Source organism: Triturus cristatus, chromosome 3_1, assembly GCF_964204655.1.
Source record: "Triturus cristatus chromosome 3_1, aTriCri1.1, whole genome shotgun sequence".
Taxonomy (NCBI): domain Eukaryota; kingdom Metazoa; phylum Chordata; class Amphibia; order Caudata; family Salamandridae; genus Triturus; species Triturus cristatus.
Window position 1 is genome coordinate 515,396,747 of NC_140583.1, and position 23,277 is coordinate 515,420,023.

General features: G+C 39.8%; 1 protein-coding gene across 1 annotated transcript; it reads left to right on the top strand.

Annotated features, from left to right (window-relative positions):
• The first annotated feature begins 2,800 nt into the window (after positions 1–2,800).
• Positions 2,801–5,791, top strand: LOC146860515 (uncharacterized). The gene is made up of 2 exons (XM_085646352.1): positions 2,801–4,163; positions 5,489–5,791. Exons 1-2 carry the CDS (start codon positions 2,850–2,852, stop codon positions 5,552–5,554), a joined length of 1,380 nt encoding a protein of 459 aa, XP_085502478.1. The 5' UTR covers positions 2,801–2,849; the 3' UTR covers positions 5,555–5,791.
• Positions 5,792–23,277: the final 17,486 nt, after the last annotated feature.

Here is a 23,277-nt window from a genome sequence, read left to right on the forward strand (position 1 = left end):
CGGGGATGTGCAAACCACTGACCTCAACGTTTCTAGAGTCCAGAAGCAGGGAGTGAGAGTGGCGCTAGTGCTGAGCGCACGGGAAATAGGTCAGTAGAAAGGAAGAAGGGACTGTGATTCGTTGTATCAATAACTGGTGAGGCCTCACCGGGTCTACTGTCTTCGGGTCTGTAGATCACATGTCCCTAAAAGATAAAGAAGGGGAGACCGGAAGGAGGAGGGGCGATTGGGAGGTGGAATGGTGCAGCACTAGCGCTCCAGCGCCTCGCCAGGGGCAGTAAGCGCTACCCATACTATGACATCTCTAGTAATCCGGAAGAAAGGTGGGAGACGCGTGGGTACTAGCGCAGTGGAATAAAGCGCTGTTTTCAGTGCTCGTTATAATGTAGAGCAAAGAACAGCAAACCTGCTATGCTAGGGAAGGACCTGGGGTAACATGGGGGACGTTCCTCGCAGGGAGTAAGCTCATGCGTCTGCCTTCTAGTAGTCCTAGGTATCTACAGTAGGTTTCTGAATGCAGAGGACGGGTAGCCTGCTCTTCAAAGCAGAGATGGGCGTGTTACATGGGCCTGGCAGTCCCACTCCTTTCACGTGCAGATATGAAAGTGAAGACGTTTCTACTAAATGTTAATGCACAGGAATATTAAAGACGATCCGGTTAGTGGGTATGAGACAGTGCTTAGTTTGTGCCGGTGCCTGACAGTGCAGGCCACCGGCACAAATTGGGGGGGTGAGGGGGTGGGGAGGGGGGGTGGTGGTGCTGTAGCTTTTAATCTTCAGACTTTGATCCGTAGAATAAATAGAGAAAGAAGTGGGAAAGAAGCAGATTGAAAAGATAGGTAAACAGTGACAAACTGAGAGAGGAGGAATGAAAAGAACATAAGAGTGAGATAAAGATACAGGAAGCACATCACGGTAGAACAGGCATGACGGGTATCGAGGCTTGGCACTGTTGGTGTTCGGCAAACCTGCCATTTAGGGGAGCCGGCTGCAGGCGCCTTAAATACAATGTGAACCCATGCACTTTTTTAAATCAAGTTAAGTACCATTTTATGCGGATGAGAATTTCTGCCAGACTCACGCATCGCAGCATCACCAGAACAGGTGTGCGCGAATCTCAAGCTAGGCACGTGGTACAGAGTAAGGCGCTATAAACTTCCCTGATGGATGAAGTATTGCCTAGTTAGCATTCATTTTTAATCGCTTCATACATTGAAGAGAGCGGCTGTCGGTTCTTTAGAGGTCCAACCTTGACCGAGATGTAAACAGAATTACCTGGTCCCAGCGCACAGGTTTCGGCCTGTCCAGTCAAAGGCAAGAGAATCCGGGGAGATGTTTGTATAGCTACAATCTGGACTGCCCTTGACAAGGGAGTGGACAGGCCAGTCCTGTCGAAGACGGACAAATCAAGTTAGTTTCAGCGTCACTTCTACCTCGACTGGACCAGAGGCTTTGAAGGTTACACCCAGGCTTTGATGTCCGGGGGGGGGGGGGGGTGATTATGCTCTCCCCTCGCGCCTTTAATACACAAAGCAAATATCCCAAGTGGTAAGTGGAGTTAGCAAATCACTAAAAGAACCTAAGCTCCCAATTACAATCCACATCCAGCCCTCTGTGCCGTAGCCACAGCAGGAGATCTCCTGTACCTGGAGGTTAGAAGTGGAACAGGTTATCCAGGGTGGCCAGGTGTGGACATGATTTTCTCAACTTTTAGTCTGTGTGGAGTAGTGGAACCCCTTCACTCTCAGTGAAACAAGCTATGCATCTAATTACGCGCTCTACATTTATGTAGCAGGAGGAAAATTAAGGCCATCTGGGGAGAGACAAGGATATATATACATATATATATATATATATATATATATATATATATATATATATATATATATATATATATATATATATATATATATATATATATATATATATATATATATATATATATATATATATATATATATGTGTGTGTATATATACCCAGAGAGAGCGAGAGAGATGTACAGTTTATATTGCTGTACACAACCAGGAATCGCCTTAAGCATTTTCATTCATTTTATAATACTTGAGAGAATCGAGTCATGATTGAGTCGAAAATATGGACTTTCGGGGTGCATACAATTATTTGAAGCAGGAATGTTAACCCACTGCGCTATTTCATCGACCGTGAATCTGAAAATAGCCGTATTGCTACTTGTCTAGCTGTATGTTCACCTGTGACATACTCTCTTTACACTGGGTACTTCTTTTTATTTCTTATTGTTTCTATCTGTGAATACATGCATGAGCATTGACTACATTCGCGTGTCTATGTATTTCACGCCTTCCCTTTGAATTACATTGAAATTACATTTATGCATGCGTTTCTGTAGCAGTTCATGTATTCGAACTGTCATTGTGTCTACGTGCTTTAATTTGTGATGTGTCTAAACAGGTCTGTAGGTAACTGCCTGAGCTACGTACCGATATATGCATCGTTTTTTAGTGATTTACAAAAACTATAGTTATAATTATGATCCACGAGCACAAGGCTTCTTCTATCTTGCTGACACGCACACGTTGTTGTAAAAGAGCGCGTGCCGGCCTCGGTGCAGGGCAGGCCTACTCATATCTTGTATAGGTAAATACGTTTCCTGGTATGCACGCTTCATTTTGATTTAATTTCTGGACGGGTGAAAGTGAACACCTTCGCTCTGGGAACCGTCTTCCCAGGGACCCCTGGCTGGTCGCCTTCACCCCTCTCGGCCTTTGAAGTGTTAATGGCTCGGAGAGGTGCCACTTCACACCTCGGCCTTAAGGATAAAGTCTGGGGCACGCGGGCTCTTGCAGCATTCCCCGACCCACTGGAAGAGATGGACTTCTCCCAGGCGTCCCAGCTCCGGCCCTGCGACTACCTCCTGCCTGTAGAAGGCAAGCTCCAGCCGCAGCTGAGCTACCCCGACTCCGAGGGTTACAGCAGCCTCTCCCCGGCCTCCTCCACCGACTCCTACGGCCTCTCGCCGCCATACCTGCAGTTTACCTTCCCTATGGAGGTCTACGGAGGTTTCTGCGAAACAGCGCCAGACATGCCAAGGCGTGGGCCTCGACCGCCTCAGCTGGTCAGAGACAGGAAAGGCAAGAGCAGGGTGGGCGGCAGCCAGAGGTACAGCGCCAGCGAGAGGGAGAAGATGAGGATGAGAAATCTGTCCAAGGCCCTGCAGGGCCTCAGAAGATACCTACCCCCCTCGGTGGCACCGACGGGGAAGAGCCTCACCAAAATCGAGACCCTGCAGCTGACCATCGGCTACATCTCGCATCTGTCCGAGCTGCTGGGGCTCAGCGAGGAGGCCCTGGCGCAGAGGAAGGAGGCCCAGGCGAGGAGGTGCAACCTCTGCCCCGAGGGCCTGGGGTGCAGCCAGGCGAGGGCGCACCCAGCCTGTGCTCAGAGTCCAGCACCGATGGCAGACTCCCTTCTCAATATTGGGCCCTGCCAGCCACCCCTCTATGGTCATGAAAGACCGGGCCAGACAGACTCCTGGTTCAATTCTTCATGCTACTCAGAAAGAATTGCGGACTCACAGCAGCACCAGCCACAAGCCTTGGCCCCTGGGCCGCAGCTGTCATCTCCTCACTACGGTGGTGACACAAGCTCTCTTTCTGTTAAGCGCCACCATCCATACCTCGTATCTGCTGACTCTGGTGAAATGAGGACCATTTCTGGCACGCGCATGCAGAGCCCCCTCTCATCTCCTGACTCTGGTGAAATGAGGACCCTTTCTGGCACGTGCATGCAGAGCCCCCTCTCATCTCCTGACTCTGGTGAAATGAGGACCCTTTCTGGCACGTGCATGCAGAGCACCCTCTCATCTCCTGACTCTGGTGAAATGAGGACCCTTTCTGGCACGTGCATGCAGAGTCGCCGCTCTTCTCCTGGCTGTGGTGAAATGAGGATGCCTCCGCTCCAGCGTGCGGCCCAGCTCCCACTCCTCCCTCAGTACCTCCGTTACCCACACCTCCCTGAGGCCGAACTGAGAGACCCCACAGATCTGCAGAGAGAGCAGCCCCTGGACTCGGACATGCTGCTCTTCTTCCCCGGAGACTTCAGCGCTCCAGGCACCCCGGAAGAGCTGCAGCTGAACCTCGAAGACGCCCCCTCGCCTGCGTCCCCAGACCTAGGCTTCTGTCAGGTACGATACCTTAAACACGTCTTAAACATCTTTTGAGTAAGGTTCAGAGTTTATCGGTGGCAACTGGGTGCTTAGACTGGAAAGGGAGCCGTTCGCTTGCGCACTTAGGGGCATATTTATGAGCCCCTTGCGCCACTTTTGCGTCACTTTTCCCATGTTAAAAGTGACGCAAAAGTGGCGCAAGGGGCTCATAAATATGCCCCTTAATGTTTACTCCTAATAGTAATGTATGTCTACATGCCCAGCGTGCTCCCGTCATCTGTGTTGTGCGATTGTCACTTTTGCACTTGACTTCGGATAGTGAAGGGGGTGCGGGCCTTGCTCCACATGTGCACCTAGAGGGTAACATATTCCCCGAGTCCCGTGTTTGATGAAAGGATTGCACTAGCACGTTTATTAGGTCTCGCCTGACCCAGCGCATGCGCTGGTCTGGCGAGACTTTTTGAGAGGGCTCCAAAAACTGCTACCAGGCTAGCCTAGAGCTACAGTGCGCCGCATTTTACCGCGATTGCTTTCACTTTCGCGGCCGCACGGCCGCTATCGTGATCGCAATCGGGATCACTTTCACTTTCGCGACCGCACGGCCCCTTGACATATCCGATAGGTCTCGCTTTTGGGACCTTATAAGTATTTAGTTATGCAACTGTTGCATGACTAAACACTTATAAGGTCCCAAAGGCGAGACCTATTGGCTATGCCAATGCTTGTCTGTTGTTCGCATTACAATATGAAATGCATTGCAATAATAGTAGTGGTGACATTAACATAGCGCATCACGAGACTCCAATGTCTCTAGGCACTGACTACAGACTTTGTTGTCACCCTATCGAGAGGCACTTTCACGTGTTCAGAAACTCATCCCAGGGCAGTTATCAACAGCAGGTTGTGCAGTCAACATAACAATGGCCAGACCATTCATCTTCTGGCATATGACATTTGTGTTGATGTTACACGTGCCAATTGCATGAATCAATTAGTGCACCTTTGTGTCTGAAAGTCAGCACTGTAGATGTCAATGGGATGTCTGGGAAACATTCAGTAAATCCGACCCTATATGTGTTTGAGCTGTACATGGCACACCCAAGACAGGAGAAAATAAACCCCCTTGCTCAGGTGGCATAATGTGTAATATTCTAAAATGTCAACTTCCACACCTGAAGTTGTGCGATCCGATTCAAATCGCTTTTCCTTTATATGAGCGCCTCAATCGGAGAAACCCAATAGCGCTTAGAAACAGTCCCTCCTGGTTACCCTACCCCCATGTATAATGTGTGGCATAGTGCTGAAGCAATGACATTAACCCTTGTGTTACTTCTGTTTTGCAGGATATACTGGATGAAATGTGTTCACAGCAGCCAGACCAGGACCTGTGGACATCCCTGCAGTCATAGAGATGCCTGTCAGCCTCGTCTCCTCCTCAGCACCTCCCATCGACTCTCTTACCACTGTATATAGAGATATATTATATATTTTTTATTAGTATTTAACATAACCCTTTATAATTGTGTTTATGTATTTATGCATATGAAAATATATTTATGTATTGAAAGGCTGAACTCTTTCATAAAGAATAATACTATATAATACTATATTTGAAAATTATTTACAAGTCGTGTATTTTTGTAAAATACAACTTAACTATATTGTCATTAATTGATGATGATTTGTAAGAGATTTTCATTGTGTTTTCAATAAAATCTCAGTACGATTTGAACTCTATCTTGTGATTTTGGTATACTTAAAAACTGATTGCACTGGTGAGTTCTTTAAATGATGCTGAGCTATACACTCGAGTGATCTCAAACTAGGCTCCCAACAGCGCTACGACCAAGATGCACAACAGACGCACAAAGTCACCCAACAGACGACAGTAGATAGACTAACGGAAACACCCTCATTCCCCACGGCTTAAATACAGCATCAATCCAATCAGTATGGATTCATTCAGATCAAAAACGCATTAGACGTAGCACATACACACAATCACCTGCAACTCAGTTCGAATATCTATTCAACACAGCATAGCACCACACATAAACAGCTGCACCAAGTTTAAACTATTTCCAGATGCCTTTTCTAGCTTCTGGTTGCTGGCATGTGAAAAAATAAAATATGCATCAGAAACTGGAAAAGCCCCGCCTAGTCACATCTCTCAGACTTCAAAATCATAGACTTGGAGTTCGAAAATGTGAAATTGCTACCGGCATAGAGGAGGAGTAGAACACAACATCCAATCATTTATAATCACTGGCACAGATCCCGACCTAAAATGGCGCGGGGAAGCAACCCAGACCCCGGAACGCTACCAGTCAATCGCATTGACAGGAGCGTGGAGTGACGACTTTCAAAGACAGGTCCTTATAGGCTAGCATCATTATTACAAATGCATTTCTTTTCTGCGTTGCGCTATGTCTGATGTCGAAGCACGCTGGTCGTGATATTTAAAATTACTACATTGCTTGAAGCAGATACCTGCAGGGATGGGTGAGATTTAAGCTGCCTGTAAAAAGCTCGTAAATTTTGCAAACTTCGCACTTAGTGATTTTACGAAACTTTGACAGTTTAAGAAAATAACACTGCACCTTTCTGCAATTTTTCGTAATTTTATCTTTGCAATGTTCAAACTCTTAAAGAACATTTCCCGATGTTTGAGAATTAATAGCGTCCAACTTTGCACAATCCATGTGAACACAGCCCAGGCCTGGGTAGTGGGTACAGCACTTGCAATCTCTTGCGAATCCATTCTGATACAGTGAACGACGTATTATTTTTCGTGGCTGCTACCGCCTCGACAGAGGGATGTTGCTATTTCCCAGCTTGACAGGTTCATTCTAAGGGAGGGGAGAGTTGAGGTCACGGCACTTGTGTAAACAGCACTAGGTGTGAAAAGGGGCCGAGTGTGAAGTGCTGGTCACACTTCATAGAGTGACGGGCCTGCTTGGTAAGGAGCGTTCAAACATGTGGAATCATTCGCAGGGAACATGTGCCTCGCTGGCTTTACAATAACAGGGAATATATGTACCGAAGCCAAGGCACGTGCCTAGTAAAATAAACACACAATCACTGCTCCCAGAAACGGTTTCTTAGGATCGGAAGTCATTCTCCACACAGACGTGTCATAGACACCAGACACTGACTACCAGGGTCTAGGGTCGGAGAGCTGCTGAGTAAGGTAAAGTTACGCGTCATCCCTAGGCACATTACACCGGCGCCTGTGGTCGGACTGACTGCCTCAGATACACAAGGGGCCTGGGCGGGTGGGGCGGCGGCTGCAAAGAGAAGTCCTCAGTCACAGTGGCTATCTAAGTTACACCCATGGCAGGGAAGCTGTTTATAAACATTGATCCATAGTTATGGCGGGCATGTCTGGTCACCCACAGGGCAGGCTTTGGGGTGGTGCGACCGGTGCCTCTGCACTTGGCGCTGAACTCGGGGGCTGTGTTTCGAAATAACTTTATGGTTTAAAAGCACCTTCTGCAGAGTTCCTTGTATCACAAACAGTTTTCAGGTAACAATAAAAATGGCAAGATAACTTGCGTAAATAATATTCCTGCTGGAGAGAGATGGAGTTTTCTTTACTGACAGTTGTGGCTCCTCTCAAAGTAGTACAGAGGGTAAATATGCCTGCTGTAAAGAACTAGTACCTTACAGAACACAGAACTGTATTTTATGTGCATAGCTCAGTGGGTTACTACTTTTGTCACAGATAACCTTTTGTTACTTGCAGTTCATAAGTTACAATCCTTATATAGCACAGTGATCTATGAACTGCAATCAAAGAGATGCACACAAACTGCATAGTATATAATCCCCTGTCTTTCACTGTCCTAATGTTGCTAAAATGGCTTTGTTTGGGTAGAAATGCATTCTTTTTAGTATATCCAACCCCAACCAATGTGTGTTAAATCCTGAGTTTGTGCTTATCCAGACCAAATACTCTTAACATATGCTGCCTATTAGTTTGGATGACGTGACTCCTGGACCTTTCAGTTCTCAATGTGTTATGTGACATTTCCTATAGACTGATTTACATACGTATGATTAGTTGTCTCCATATAATGTGTGCCTGATTTAAACTGCACTGACACCCTACACTGGTATGAGTGGTGCAATAAAATGCATGAAATGCATGTGAGAGAGGTGGAGGCTGGCAATGAGCGAATCTGAGGAGAAGGAGGTCATAAGTAAGGTTGCCAAAAAATGTGGTCACACAATAGTGCACCAAGGCTAAAGCCGGCCCTGGTCACCCAGGCGGACGCCCTTTATACCTGCATTGCCCTCTACACACTAGTCTCCAGCACTGTCTTTGCTTTTTTTCTGTAATAGGTTCATTGAGTAATTCAGGTTATTTGATTTCTATTTAAATATTTTGTCCTCGCCTCACATATGGCTGGCAGTTTAATGTTGTTCCGCCGATATTATCTCAGCAACACACGGAGATTGAGGTGAAGCTATGCATATTATAGAAGAATAAAGGTTGACATGGGTTTCATCTCTCATAAACACAGGCATTGGTCGCTTATTTTAGGAATAAAGAAAGTTGTTTCAGTGCAAAAAACTAAATTCAGTTGAATGATTTGTGTTTTTGACTACTGAGTTGTTGGCAAAGCGATTTAGAAAAATAAGCTTCTGAGGAATGCACAGTCAAGCTAATAATTTGCACATTAATACTAACTGTTCCTACTCTATACACACAGACACACACACACATATATATATATATATATATATATATATATATATATATATATATATAAAAATTTATATATATATATATTCACTGAAAAAACCATAGGTTTTACAGACGTTATAGTTAGAAATTTGCATTTAAAAATCTTAGAAATTCACAGAAAAAACCATAGGTTTCAGGGACGTTATAGTTAGAAATTAGCATTTAAGAAACCTTAGAAATCCACTGAAAAAACCATAGGTTTCAGAGACGTTATAGTTAGTTGATCATTTGACACATATAAAACCAGAGAAATTCGCCTGTTCTAGTTAGTTGAGCTAACTATAATTCGCATGCTCGTAATGTACTGCTGATGACGTCACATATTACATCACTCATGACATGGTCAGTGACATCACTCATGACATCACTGATGACATCTCAAATGACATCACTGATGACATCACTGATGACATCATACAGTGAATGTGTTTTTCTGTAAACTGTAAATATTTTTCTTATATATCTATGCCGAGGTCTATTGAAGAATGAGTCAATGTATAAGTGCCTGAATGGATCATTTAGTAGATGCATGACTGACTCTATAAGTCACTGATTGAACGTATGTTACTGAATGCATGGATTAGTGACTAAACTGTGTGAATGTCTCTATTAGTCTCTCAGTTGGTGTGTAAGCAGGTGCATGGGTTGGTGAGTAGCTACATCAGTGTCTATATGGGTTATTGATTGATTGTTTGTATGAGTATCTGTATGGGTGTCTGAGTGTCTATCTGGGTGGGTGGGGGGTGTCTGTCTCTGTGCACTGGTTCCATATATTCAAAACTGCATCTCAGAAGGGCTGTATGGGTAGCTAACTGTGTGTACAGGTGTGTTGATTTGTGAATTGATGTCTCAGTTGTATATATGTGAGTAACTATATATGTTTTTAGACAGTATATGTGAGTGTTGGGGTGTATAATTGACTATATGTGAGAGAGAGTGATTGCAAGAGTGTCTACATACGCAAATGTGTACTTGTATTAGTGATTGTATAAGAGAGTAAGTATGTTATAGTATCTATATAAATAAGGGAAGTGGTGTGTGTATAAATAAGTCAGGTGGTGTGTATATATCTGCATAGGTGAGTACATGGGTGTGTGATTGGTTTTTGGCATGACTGAGTAGATGTGTGAGTAACTCTATGGATCAGTAGCACTGTGTGAATGTATGTATAGGTGTATGAGTGGATATTATACTGATGTAATGATGAGTGACAGCATGTATGAGTGACAGTATCAGTGTATGTCCGGCTCACAATATATAGATAGGAATCAGTAGATGGGTATCTAGTATCTGGTATTGGTATGTCTATGGTTTCAAAAAAGGTAGTCTGTATTTTAGAGTGGGTGTATTAAAATGTTATATTAGAGTGTGAAGAGGTGTGTCAGACTATCACGTGGATGATGTCATCAGTGATGTCATTTGAGATGTCATGAGTGATGTCACTGACCATGTCATGAGTGATGTAATATGTGATGTCATCAGCAGTGCATTGCGAGCGCGCGAGTTATAGTTAGCTCAACTAACTATAACAGGCGAATTTCTCTGGTTTTATATGAGTCAAATGTCCAACTAGCTATAACGTCTCTGAAACCTATGGCTTTTTCAGTGAATTTCTAAGGTTTTTAAATGCTAATTTCTAACTATAATGTCCCTGAAACCTATGTTTTTTTCAGGGAAATTCTAAGGTTTTTTAAATGCAAATTTCTAACTATAGAGTCTGTAAAACCTATGGTTTTTTCAGTGAATTTCAAAGGTTTTTTAAATATCGAACTACTATTGTGCTATTTGTCATTACTACTGTTTTTTCTAACTTCAACTACATAAAATAAACTGCAAAACTACTATGTAATGTAATATATTTCACAAATTACAGTGAGTTTTTAAATAATACAAAATAATTTTACATTCAGAAAACAATTTTTCTCCCTTTTTTTGCTGTCATCAGCTACTACTCAACTTCACTATTTACAGTGATGTCAGAGTAGTTTCATCATAAACAGCAGGGAAAAAAAACAATCAACTAGATTGTATAAAAAAACCAAATCCCTAATTCTCACAAATATAATACAAAATCAACACAAATAACACATCCAATACTATTTCCAATCTTCAAATCTTACCTTTAATTCCTAGTTTCTGTGAACATTTTCCCAATACACCAAATAATGTATCAAAAATTTAGCTTTGAAAGCATCCAGTATGAATTCCTTAAAGTATCTTTACACCTTCCCACGAAGCTGAATGGTGCATCTAAAATCTTTGTTTCAGAAATATCAAGTATGAGTTGGGTAATTCATAAGGCAATCTCGGTTTCGTTTCCAAGTATGTATCGTTGCAGTGACTCCAACCATTATTACACTTTAAATAAACTGTATAATGTCCACTTGTGGTAGTACGTCCAGCATGGAAAACAATAGCAACTGTTGCAAACATTCTTCCAGAAATAGATACTTGACTAGCAACAACATTTTTAATTTTGGTTTCCACTTTTCTTCCATTTGGTCTACAGCATTGTAGCATTATAATCAAATATTTTCCATATCTTTGTAGGCATAATGTAGATAGCATTGTTGCTTTACAATGAGAACAGATCATCTCATGACCTGCTTCTTTTAGTAATTTGGAAAATGGTACAGATTTGCAGTCAGGTATTGTCTAATAAAGAAATCGTTCTCTGTCAACTATAGTGCTTGAAGTTAACAAACACTGTTCACATTTATGTTCCCATTTGTAACTGAGTCCAAATAAACTCTCAATCTGAATTTCTTCATCTTCTAGTACTTCAAGCATAACTACCAAAAATTCTTGTGCATCTTGTTGTATATCAGCACTGAACGTTAAATATCCAGTAGATGTATCCAACAGTTGGCGAATACCAGAAGCAGAATGGATCTTACTTCTATCAGTTCTCAATTCTTGAAATAAAGTATAAAGTGCCGAACATAATCTTTGTTCCTGACTTTCCATAATTTCACAATAAACATCTTCAAGATAAAATATAACGTTTAGAATAACATTACCATAGCAGTTGACACCAGAAGCATTTTCTAATTGGAATCCAACAACATCATCACTTGTTTGTATTTTCTGCTTCTTTACATCTTTTCGTTTCTCTTGATTTTGTTTCTGCTTTCCAACCATAGTTGATTCTTCACCATGTTTGCATTTTGAACACACAACACGTTTCTCATAAATAAGGCTCCCTGTTTTCCGTTTTTACAGATTTTTACAGATAAATACAGACAGAAAACCATTTATTTTCTTGTCTGTATTTATTTTTAAATGTGGATAAAAACGGAAATTGTGTGCTTTTTGAGTGATTCTAAATACACTGTGCTATGACTGCCAGGCTAATAACTGTGTGGATTGAGAGGTAAAGGGGTTAAAAAAAAGGAATTTTAGTAAATAGGCTTAAACAGCAGTAGCTATGCACAAGGCTGATACTAAAATGTGTATTTTTGCATATAAATGCATGTATTTATCTTCTGCGGGTGTTCATATCACCGAACCCTGGCAGGCATTCAAGCAGGGCTGCATATTTATTGGTTAAATAAATGTGGAAATATACCAGTTTCAGCTTTATATTTTTCACAAAACTCATAATAAATATGGATAAATACAGATAATGGTGGCAAAAAATAAATATGGATAAATACAGACGGAAATGTCTACAAAATAAATAACATAAAACTGGGAGCCCTACTCATAAATAGGATATTCACCTAAACTTGGAGCATAAAGCCTTCTCAAACGATTATATTCTCTTACACAATTAACATCAGCACTAACCTTGTTCTCATCAAAATCAATTAAATACAATCCAGACAACGTTCTAACTCGAGATAATGCAACATATACCATTCCCTCTTTAAACACAGTTCTTCCTACATTTATCAAAGCATTATTTACACTTAAACCTTGAGATTTATGAATAGTTATTGCATATGCTAAACAGAAGGGAAACTGTTTTCTACGAACATACAAGTCTTTTACAAGCAAAAAACGTACAGCACAACACACAATCTGTCTTACCTCTGTAATCTGATCAAATTTAACTTTCAAGAATTCAATTCCATTTCTATTTTGATATTTCACAAAATCAAAAACTTTCCCCATTGCCCCATTCACTAAACCTTCTTCCACATTCAGATTACGCCTCAAAATTACCAGACAGTTTAAACATACATCTACATTTTTTTCTAAGCCAGCAGTGTTTGATACAAGCATTTCGAAATAATCCAATTTAGTCTGTAATTTTTCTGAAAGAAGAATTGTTATTCCTTGAAGCTCGATTTTATCAATAGCTTCAATGTGAGCTATTTCTTCATTTTCCAAATTCATAAGCTCTCTATTAAATGTATAACACTCTTCCACTGTAGGCATTAAGCAAACTATAGACTTTTTTTCTTTCATTTTCTTGTACATTACTTCTGCTGGTGTGTTTTCATTTGTAAACAAGTTCTTTAGTAGACGACTTTGAAAAGCTTCTTTACCATGTTTGCTTAGAGCACCAATTCTTACATCTTTTAGAATATTTCCATAATCTTCATCTCTTGCTTGTTGCATATTCTGAGTGAGTTCTTTATATTCAAAATTTAACCACAGATTCACATTTCCAATACTTCCCAGAGATTTATTTGTGTCTTCATGTAGAAGAGTTTTAAGCACTGGTTCTCCTTTTACAGGTGTTAGTTGTAGCAGATCTCCAAATACAATTAAATGTTTTCATCCAAAGAGAACGTCATCATCTGTTTTTAATACCTGTTGCAATCTTAAGTGTACAAAAGCAAGCATTAAGTTTGAGACCATGCTCACCTCATCAATAATTAATAGTTTCATTTTCTTCAGAACTCTTGACACTTCATGAGAAGCTTCTCCAGACAACTGCTGATATTCTAATTTACTATCATGCTCAACTGGTAACATCAGTAATCTATGCAAAGTAACTCCTTTAACATTGTGTGCAGCTAATCCAGTTGGAGCTGTTACCACAGAACATAAATGTGAACCAGTAGTTTTTTTAATATAACTGGTCAAAACTTTAATTAAAAAACTTTTACCTGTCCCAACTTGACCACTGATGTACATCATTAGAAGTTTAAAAGATGAACACACACATTCTTTTTTTTTCATGCAACAAACCATGTTCTATCTGTTCTCCCACTTGTACATATATTTCTTTCTGTTCAACATTTAGTAGTTCTTCTAACTTTTCCAATGTAATATTCTCCTCGTGTGCTTGTTGCATTGCAATTTCGACTTCATGCATAGCAATCGCTGCTCATTTTCCAGTATTGGTTGTCCAAGAGGATCTTGACCACTACTTTGACTATCTTGAGAACTTTCATTAGCTATTTCAGCTGTAATAGTCTTTTCCTGTTCAACTTCATCATTCAACATTTTTATATATGTAGGGAAAATTGTACATGCAACGCTATCTTTACATGCATTAAAAGAATCTTCATAGCAGTCAAAGTCTCCAAGTAATTCACTTTCGCTACGCCATGGTTTAAATAGTTGGAGAAGTGCTAAATAGTAAAATTCTTGCTTATATGGAGTTTCACAACTGAGTTTCTTGTGGTTTATAAGATTACCCTTTGCATGTTTTACTAAACAACAATGATATCCAACTACTGCATATTTTCCTTCTTTTAAATTCTGTTTAACATTTCTTTTGAAGCTGTCATTTTGAACTACTTCATACAGACATAGCTGTTCCAGATGTCGACTTCTTTTTGGATAGTATGTGTCCAACATATTAGTTTTAAGAATGTCTGTACTGTCTGGTTCATTTGCTGCTGAGTATTCAATTTCTTCTAATGATTTCAACACTCTATTCCATCAGCAGGCAAGACCTAAACTTACCCAAATGATTCCTCAAGACTTTGAATATAAACTTGAAGAGCACAAGCGGTCTGAACATTCATAGGATCCAATTTCTTGGTGGGAAAGCATTTTCAAAGTAAAGCTGTACAATTTTTTGCTAACGCTTTTCTCATGGGCAATTTCATCCCACATTTGTTTCATCTCAGTTTTTTCTGATTTTGTTATGTACGATGTAACATAATGGGCAACAGCAATTGAGTTATCTGCAACATACTGGATGTCCATGTTCGCATTCCACATTTTTAAAATGACTGGATTGTAGTCATTGATATACTTTGACACTTCTGTTCTTTTTAAGTTGTAGGTATTCTTTGGAGATTTCTGAGTTATTGTGTGTCTTACAGAAGAAAAAAATATTGAATTTACTCTTCCTTTACAAATGACCGGACGTGGAAAAACCAAACCGACATTTGGTGAAAAATGTTCCTTTAGACTTGTATTTTTTTCTGCAGTAATTTCCACAATGGTGACTTTGGAAACATAAAACTTGCTGTCTCAATCTTCTATCTCCTTCTTTTCTCGGAATCTCACATGTCACATACTGTTTGATGAAAGACAATACTGTTTCATCAGAATCAGTTCCAAATTTAGGTGCACCCTTGACCCATAGTAGCATATGTATATGAGGTGCACCTCTTGCTTGGTACTCCTTTCTCCAAAAGAGATCAGTAACTTCTCCAAGAGGTGGATTCTTTTTATTTCAGAAAAAATACATCATAGCTTGAAACCTATGATTTAAATATCTGCACACATTTACATGATCCAATGAACACAGTTCACCAGGTGTCTTTATTTCAACATTTGTAATATTGGAATTCACTTCTCTTAGAAACTCAAGCAAATCTTCCCATGCATACTCTGCACAGCTAAGTGTGACAAACCATGTTGGTGTACCTAAGTTCCGTAACATACATTTGAGTTCTCCATGACGACGATACCAATACTCATTTGTTCCACGTTGACATGCCATCAAATTGATTAACTGTGCTACTAAATTTTCATCTGTTTTTTCAACTTTCTCCACAAATTCTTTCGCAGAAAGAAGTGATTGACGAACTCCAGTTTTAAGTATGTGGTTCACTGCATAAGACAGAGAATAGAAATCACTTTCAAACAAAAGGTGAAATATGTATGGAATGCACTGTCGAAATCTAGGATCTTCAGAATATAATCTTGTTGACCGATATTCTGAAGCTGGAATACGTACAGGTCGGTCATCATATCGTTCAACTTCTCCAGTAGGAAACAGCTGTGGAAAACAACAAGCTTCCAAGCTCTTCTCCCATACACTCATTTGAGTTCCCTGTGCTTTTTTCATTTGAAATAACTCAATGCTGCTTCCTATTACTTCTTTCGAATGCAAAGGACATATTGTGTAATGTTCATAAATCTCTTCAGTCCTTGACTTGTTGACTTTCTCTATTTGACCACTTGAAATTTCACATTCATCTTCTAAACTTATTACCTGTTCATCCACATTTACAGTTTTGTAATAAATATTGTTCTCTATAAGATATAAGGTAGCCTTTTCAACTTTATTAACATCCACAAATTGTTGCCATATTTTCTAACTCTTTGTTGGTACACCATTTACTAGAATGACTACTGCCTCATTTTCTTCTTTCTCTCCAGCAATAGTTTCAATATTTGTCTTAATATCCAAATGTAAGTACACCACTCTTCCTTTCAGCCCTCTTTGCAAGTCTGTTGGTGGCAGTTTACCTGTTTTAGGTTCCATCCGAATTATAGTTTGAAAAGGATGAACAGATTGAATTAGAACCGACTCGTATGTATTCAATTCTGCCATTTCCTCCAGAATAGCTACTAATTCTAAGTTATTATGTACTGCTCTAGTAAGCATTTTGTTCTCTTCTAATTTGTTGTAACAATATTTACATATATGTTGATCACTACCTAACTCAAATCGACCTTCCACCAACAAATAAGTTGCACATTTTTCCCACTTACTATTGTTCTCCTTTTCACTTTTCAAATCCAAATCAACATTCCTAGTTTGACTTTTATAATGAGTACATCGACAACAAACACAAAGATAGTTTGGTATTTCAGAGCACACTACATTAAATCTTCCAATTTCTTCTTCAAACTGATCAGTGCTAATCACTTTCCCATCTCCTTCAGCATCTGTAATTGTCAAACTTTCACTTTCTATTGACTGCTCTTCAGAACCAAAATATCGCATTTCAATATCATCACACTTTTTTTGAACATCTAATGAAGAATCATATAAAAGAGCTGTATTCAGTTCACTTAAACATAATGCAGGACTTTTTACATAGTACAGTTTCCTTACAAACTTCCGCATTTCTGAATGGTGTACTGCTAACATCCTCAAGTGATGAAAAACACTTTTGCACACTTTTCTTGAAAGACAAGCCAGAGAATGCCCATGTTTCTCAGTATATTTTCTTACATTACATGGATCTAGTCCTTGCAACAACTTAATCTTCTGTTTAATACTTTTCTGTGTATATTCTCATAGCAAATTTCACATTATATCAATTGATTCCCGTTGAATACTACAAATACTGCTACAACCCCACTTATACACAGGAGCTTGTGTAGGTTTCCCTTGCACTTTTACCAACCAATCCTGAACTTCGTAGCAACGACCTCCAGTATCAAATGCAAATGGTAAACTATTTCCTGGAAGTAACTTTCCTCATAAAAAAAAGGCTCACTACTAGAAGTATGTTTTTAATGTCCACTAAAGATTTTGCAAAAGTTGGTTCTGTTCACAAGTCTTTTTCTTCTACTTCTCTCTTTCAACACTTTGATTACTTTATCTAATACTTACATCCTCTTCAAAATCACAATGAATAACTTCTGTTTTAAAGTAAAAGCAGTATCCAATATACTTTTGATATGCTGCTTCTGTTTGAATTGCAGCACTTTCTTTTTATATTTGCAGCATGTTCTCATTAAATTCTGAATCACTGTAGTTCGAAAAATTCTCTGACAAATTTCTTGAAATTGTTTTTGTTTCCGGGTAACAGATACTGTTTCTTTATCATGTTTTCTTTTCCTTGTATTTGAAATTGAAGTCTCCTGCTTGAAAAATTCTTCTTTTTCCTGTGTGTGATGTTATTTTTTATTAAACGTTCGTAATATTTTTTTCAGAAATTGTCTAGTGTTTTTACCAGAAGAAACTGTTTGTGTAGTGCTCTCATTTTTTTCTAACTGAAATTGTTTTCTTTGCAAATATAAATGCTTCTTTTCTTGTCTTTTTTACTCAGTTCTTCTAGGTATTTTCAAATTTTTATCCAAACGAAAAAAAAATCAGAAAAAAAAATAGATTCAATTATTTTTTACATCAGTTCAATATATTACAATAATGACATACAATTACATAAATTCTCCTGACGGCTTCCAGAGGCAGTGCTGCAACGTGATGAATTAAATTATGAAAAATAATGGGGTGACCCTGTGTCCCTCAGAACCTGGGTATTTGTATTATATGGCTACAATGGTTCTGTCGGGGAAATACAATTGCTTTGGGATGTTCACAATATAAATACATTACATGTAACATGTATCCATGATTCAGGAAGAGAAAAGAACAACACCCAAGCGAAAGTTTCAATCAATATTTTAAGAAGTAACAAATAAATTGGGCTACAATGGTACAATTGAAAGAATTGTGAAAGAGGGGTGACATGTAGAAGTAAATACAGACAATACACTTAGTACACTTAGTATAACAAATAAAGGAATAGTTGGGAAAGTGCGATTTTTGGTAAAGTCCATATGATTGATCGCATACGCCTGTTCATATGTGAATAGGCTTTTGAACTGAGACGTTGCGTAGACTCTTAGTATGCGTCGATGTTTCGACCCTATGTAAGGCGCAAACATTTTTAATAAGCGTCACAGCGGGTCTTCTTCGGGACGGAGGAGTGTATGTAGCCTGCAGAGTAAAAGAACTTCTTTAAGGGTGTGTGCTAATGCGAACAAGTAATTAAATCAGTGTTCAGAAAGGTGCTTACCCTGCGCAAGTGTCATTAATCACTGCGCGTGTATTATGCTTCTTTTTCAAAAAACGGGGTCGATTTATGTTTGACCTGTGGGGTAATAATATCAAATATCAATGAAGTGATAGCTATTTACAAGGACCAGACAAACTATGGGCTTTAACCAAGCTCAGACAAATAAATCAGGCTTTGTGCAAGTGCATATGTGGCTCAGTGTACAAATAAAGAAGCGCCCCAGAAAAAGTTGCTCCGAACATGAGGATAACATAGAGGTTCTAGCACGTCTCTAAGCAATTAATTCCTTCATGCCAGTGAGGTGATTTAGCTGAAGCAAAAAAGAGAGGGATTTGAAGCCGAGCCTGTTTGGAAAGAAGGTCAAAAGCCAGGTGGTTGTCTATTTCAAAGCGAAAGTGAGGGATTTAAAGAGGAGCCTGTTTAAAAGGAAGTCAAAGGACAGCTTAATAATTGCTGTTTGTCTATTCATGCCAGTCGGGTGATTTGAAAGTGAGGCATTTAATAAAGAGCTAGTTCGGAGGTAAATAATTGCCGTATTAATTTCCAGCATGAACATGATACACAGTTAATTAGAACATACCTCACAAGAGTCACGAGTCCAAGAGGTTTGGCAAAAGTCCAAGTAGTTAATTCTTTCAGTCAGTCGGGTGATTTACTGCAAAGAAAGTGAGGCATTTAAAAGACGAGTCTATTTTAGATTTACAGAAAGTCAAGGGCCAGGGGGTTAAGACACTTACCACGATCTGCTGAAAATGACATCTCTCCAGCTCTCAGTGCGAAGCGATACTGAGGCGGGAGATTGGAGCCTGTTTATGTATGCAGATGAGCGTGGCTTTGACGTTCACGTTCACACATGACAGAGGGAGCAGGGATTTCACTAGTAACACCTGTGTAGAAGCAAGGGATGTGATGTAAAGAGAGCAACTAGCTCGCTAACTCTGTTGTGGCCATGAGTCAAGGGGAGGTGTCAAAATTGACATTAGACACAGACTAAAAAATGAATTACCACATTTTGAAGGTGTTCCAACAGTCAGATAACTAATTCAAATAGCGTTTAAGCACTGGGTAAATAATGACATTTAGCTCGATGCCCACATTGTAACATGTTTAAATATTAACACAAATGGAATACAGTTTATTTAAACAGTAGGTTGGTCAGCAGAATAATGCAAATTAGTTAGTCATATGTAGCCACCAGGAAGCATATTCAGGGTATGCATAAACAAAAATCGTCACTGACTTTTTCCATAAAAATTTTCATTCATGAATTAAAGTACCATAGTACAAGTTTAATATGGTCATAGAAGGGTTTACTGCACATGGTCATACAACATCATATGCAATTGAAAAGATTCTAAAGTCTTGTCATTTGCTTATATGTCTCCTCCTGTTCGTTTAACCCATTTTTAACTGAGTCTAGCAGGTGAATCCATCTGCATTCTTTTAAAGTGTTTTTGAGTGTTTGGAGTATGCTCCCGCCCCTGGGATGGAGTGTCGCCTTTTCAATTACCCACCATTGTAGGTCATCAGCAGTGTGGTTGTTTGTGATGAAGTAGTCAACCAGGGGGGCTCCCTGCACATTACAACGGATTCTACTTTGATGTTGTAGAATCCTAGTTTTTACTTTTTGGGTAGTCTGTCCTACGTAGATTTTTTCACAGGGGCATTTGATGGCATAGATCACATTGTGACTGCTGCAGTTACTGTGATGTCGTAGGTGATATGTTCTTCCAAGGTGTTGAAAAGTCGTACCAGTTAGTGTAGATTCACAAGCCTTACATGTGCTACACTTGAAATGTCCCATTAATGGTGGTAAGTTAAGGTGTTGTCTCAGGTCTTGTGGTTTCTCCGTTCCAAGGAAGTAACTTACTACATAGTCTTTGATGTTTTTGGCTCGTTTAAAAGCAAACATGGGTTTCTCCTGTATTCCAATTTCAGTGCTTATTAGATTCCAATATCTAAGTATGACTTACTTTATTTCATGACTGCGCGTGTTGAAGGTGGACACACACACCAGTTTCTGAATGTCTTCCGTGTGTGGTTGGATTTTCAGCAGAGTTTCTCTGGGTCGGTACCAAGCTCTTTTATGTGAGCGATTTAGCAGGCCCTTCGGGTAGCCACGATCCCTGAGTTTTTTTATGAGAATGTCTGTTTCTTTGTAAAAGTCACTTCTTTTGGAGCAGTTCCGCCGTAATCTTAAGAATTGGCCATAAGGCAAATTATCCCTGAGGCATCTTGGATGATGGGAATCATATTTCAAGGTGGTGTTTCATGCTGTTGGTTTGGTGTAGAGTGTGGTAAAAAGTCTTCCCTCCTCATTTTGTATTGTTATATCCAAGAAGTCAATGGTCTGATTATTATAGGACATGGTGAATTGTATGTCAGTGGTACGTCCATTAAGCCATGTCTTGAACTCCATTAGGCTTTGTTCACTGCCTGTCCATACCATAAGCACGTCATCGATATAACGCTTCCAGATTGAGATGTTATTTAGGTAAGGGTTGGTTAGGTCATATAGGTAAGTATCCTCATAGTCATCCATATACAGATTGGCCAAGCTAGGAGCGAATCCAGCTACCATGGCTATGCCTTTGCATTGTATATAGTAAGTATTTTGGAAAATGAAATAGTTCTTTTTCATTGCGATTTCCAGTAAATCTACCAGGAATTCGGTTGGAATCCAGACAGATGTTGGTCGTTTGTCCAGTATCTTTTTCATGACCTGAATGGCATGCTCTTGGGGGATGCTGGTGTACAATGAAGACACATCAAGGGTAGCCAGGAATTGGGTTTCTTTATCATAGGGCTGATTTTCCATTATTTGTATAGTGTGCATGGTATCTCGGAGAAAGGAGCGTGTTTCCAATACAAATGGTTGGAGGAAACTATCCAAGAACTGGTTGAGAGGCTCAAGGATAGATCCACAGCCTGACACAATAGGTCGACCGGGTGGGTTATGTAGATCCTTGTGAATTTTTGGCAGAGTGTATATGGTAGGTATTCTAGGGTCGGTTTTGTTCAAGAAATCGTATTCGTTTTTGGACAAAAAGCCTTCTGTCAGTCCTTGTTGGGTGAGTGTTTTGATGAGAGCACTAATTTCCATGGTTGGATTTTTCGTTATTCTTTGGTAACTTTCAGTGCAGCTCAATTGTTTGTTGATTTCTGTAATATATGCCTGAGTGTTTTGTATTACTACAGCTCCACCCTTGTCCGCTGCTTTGATAACGATTGAGGTATTTTTATTCAGCGACTGCAGTGCCTCTCTCTCATCTTTGGATATATTGTGTTTGATGTATTTCTTCTTGTTGAGAAGATCCATTATTTCTTCCATTACGATTTTTTCATATGCAAGGATCTTTTCACTCATTTGATACGTGGCGGGGAGGAATGTCGAAGCTGGCTTGAACTCCGTAGCTGATGTATGTCTGGTCCAATTTTCATTATTCCTGAAGTAGTATTTTAAGCGTATTTTTCGGAAGAATTGCTGGAGTTCAAGCTTGATATTAAAATTGTTTGGAGCGGTGGTTGGAATGAATGATAAACCTTTGCAAAGTATGTTGTATTCGCTTTGTGTCAATATATGGTTTGAGATGTTGATTATGGGATCGCTTGAGTTAGTTGATGATCCGTGTCCGGTTATTTCAGATGTCACTTCTGTTGTATTAATATTTCCTGGCATAGGAAAGTCTTCCTGATCATCAATGGAATATCCATGATATTCAAAATTGGCGCCATCCTCTTCTTCAATTTGTTGCATGTCCTGCAGTTCGGTCTCATCCACATTTATATCTAATGTGGAGTCTTCTTGTCCTTCAATGACGTAGTTCATTGTGTGTTCATCTGGTGGAGTGAGGACGTTCATGACGTCAGGGGAGCAGTAGGATGATGGGTAGTGCCATAGAACATACAGCAAGTATTGATTTAATTATTTACATACATCTTCACAATTTACATGTAACTGCACTACCTCATACTTTTCACCTCTCCACCGCACCCCACCACCCCACACACTCTTTCTGCAACCCACCGCAGACAACTTTATAGATAATATTTGTAAAAATTGTAATCTATATACTTAGGATGATATTATCAACCAAACAGCACACAGAAAAATTACCATTATTAGCCAAACAATTTTATCTACAACTTCGCAAACATAACACTGCACCCAAAGCTTTAATTGGAGGGGAGGGAGTCTGAGCACCCGCAGTTTATTTTTGGGGACCTCGAAACGGATCTCTATGGGGCTCTATTTTCGGGCCTCGCAAAGGTAGTCCGTTGTTTTGTTTTTTATTGGACTGTAGTGAGACTGTGAAACCATGCACATTGCTCACTACTAAAAAGTAGAGACATCATGCCAGATGAGTCGTGTTGTAGGAGAAAAGAAATCCTTTAAAGAGAGCCATTTTCTTTCACGATTTCCCCTCTCTTTTTGCAGCACAGGAGCAACATAATCGTAGCCTGATTAGCAGAGAGACCACCAGGCGCA

Coding starts and splice junctions, on each gene's coding strand:
- LOC146860515 (XM_085646352.1), top strand. CDS start 2,850: ATGGACTTCTCCCAGGCGTCCCAGCTCCGGCCCTGCGACTACCTCCTG. Junction 4,164..5,488: donor CAGACCTAGGCTTCTGTCAG/GTACGATACCTT, acceptor TCTGTTTTGCAG/GATATACTGGATGAAATGTG.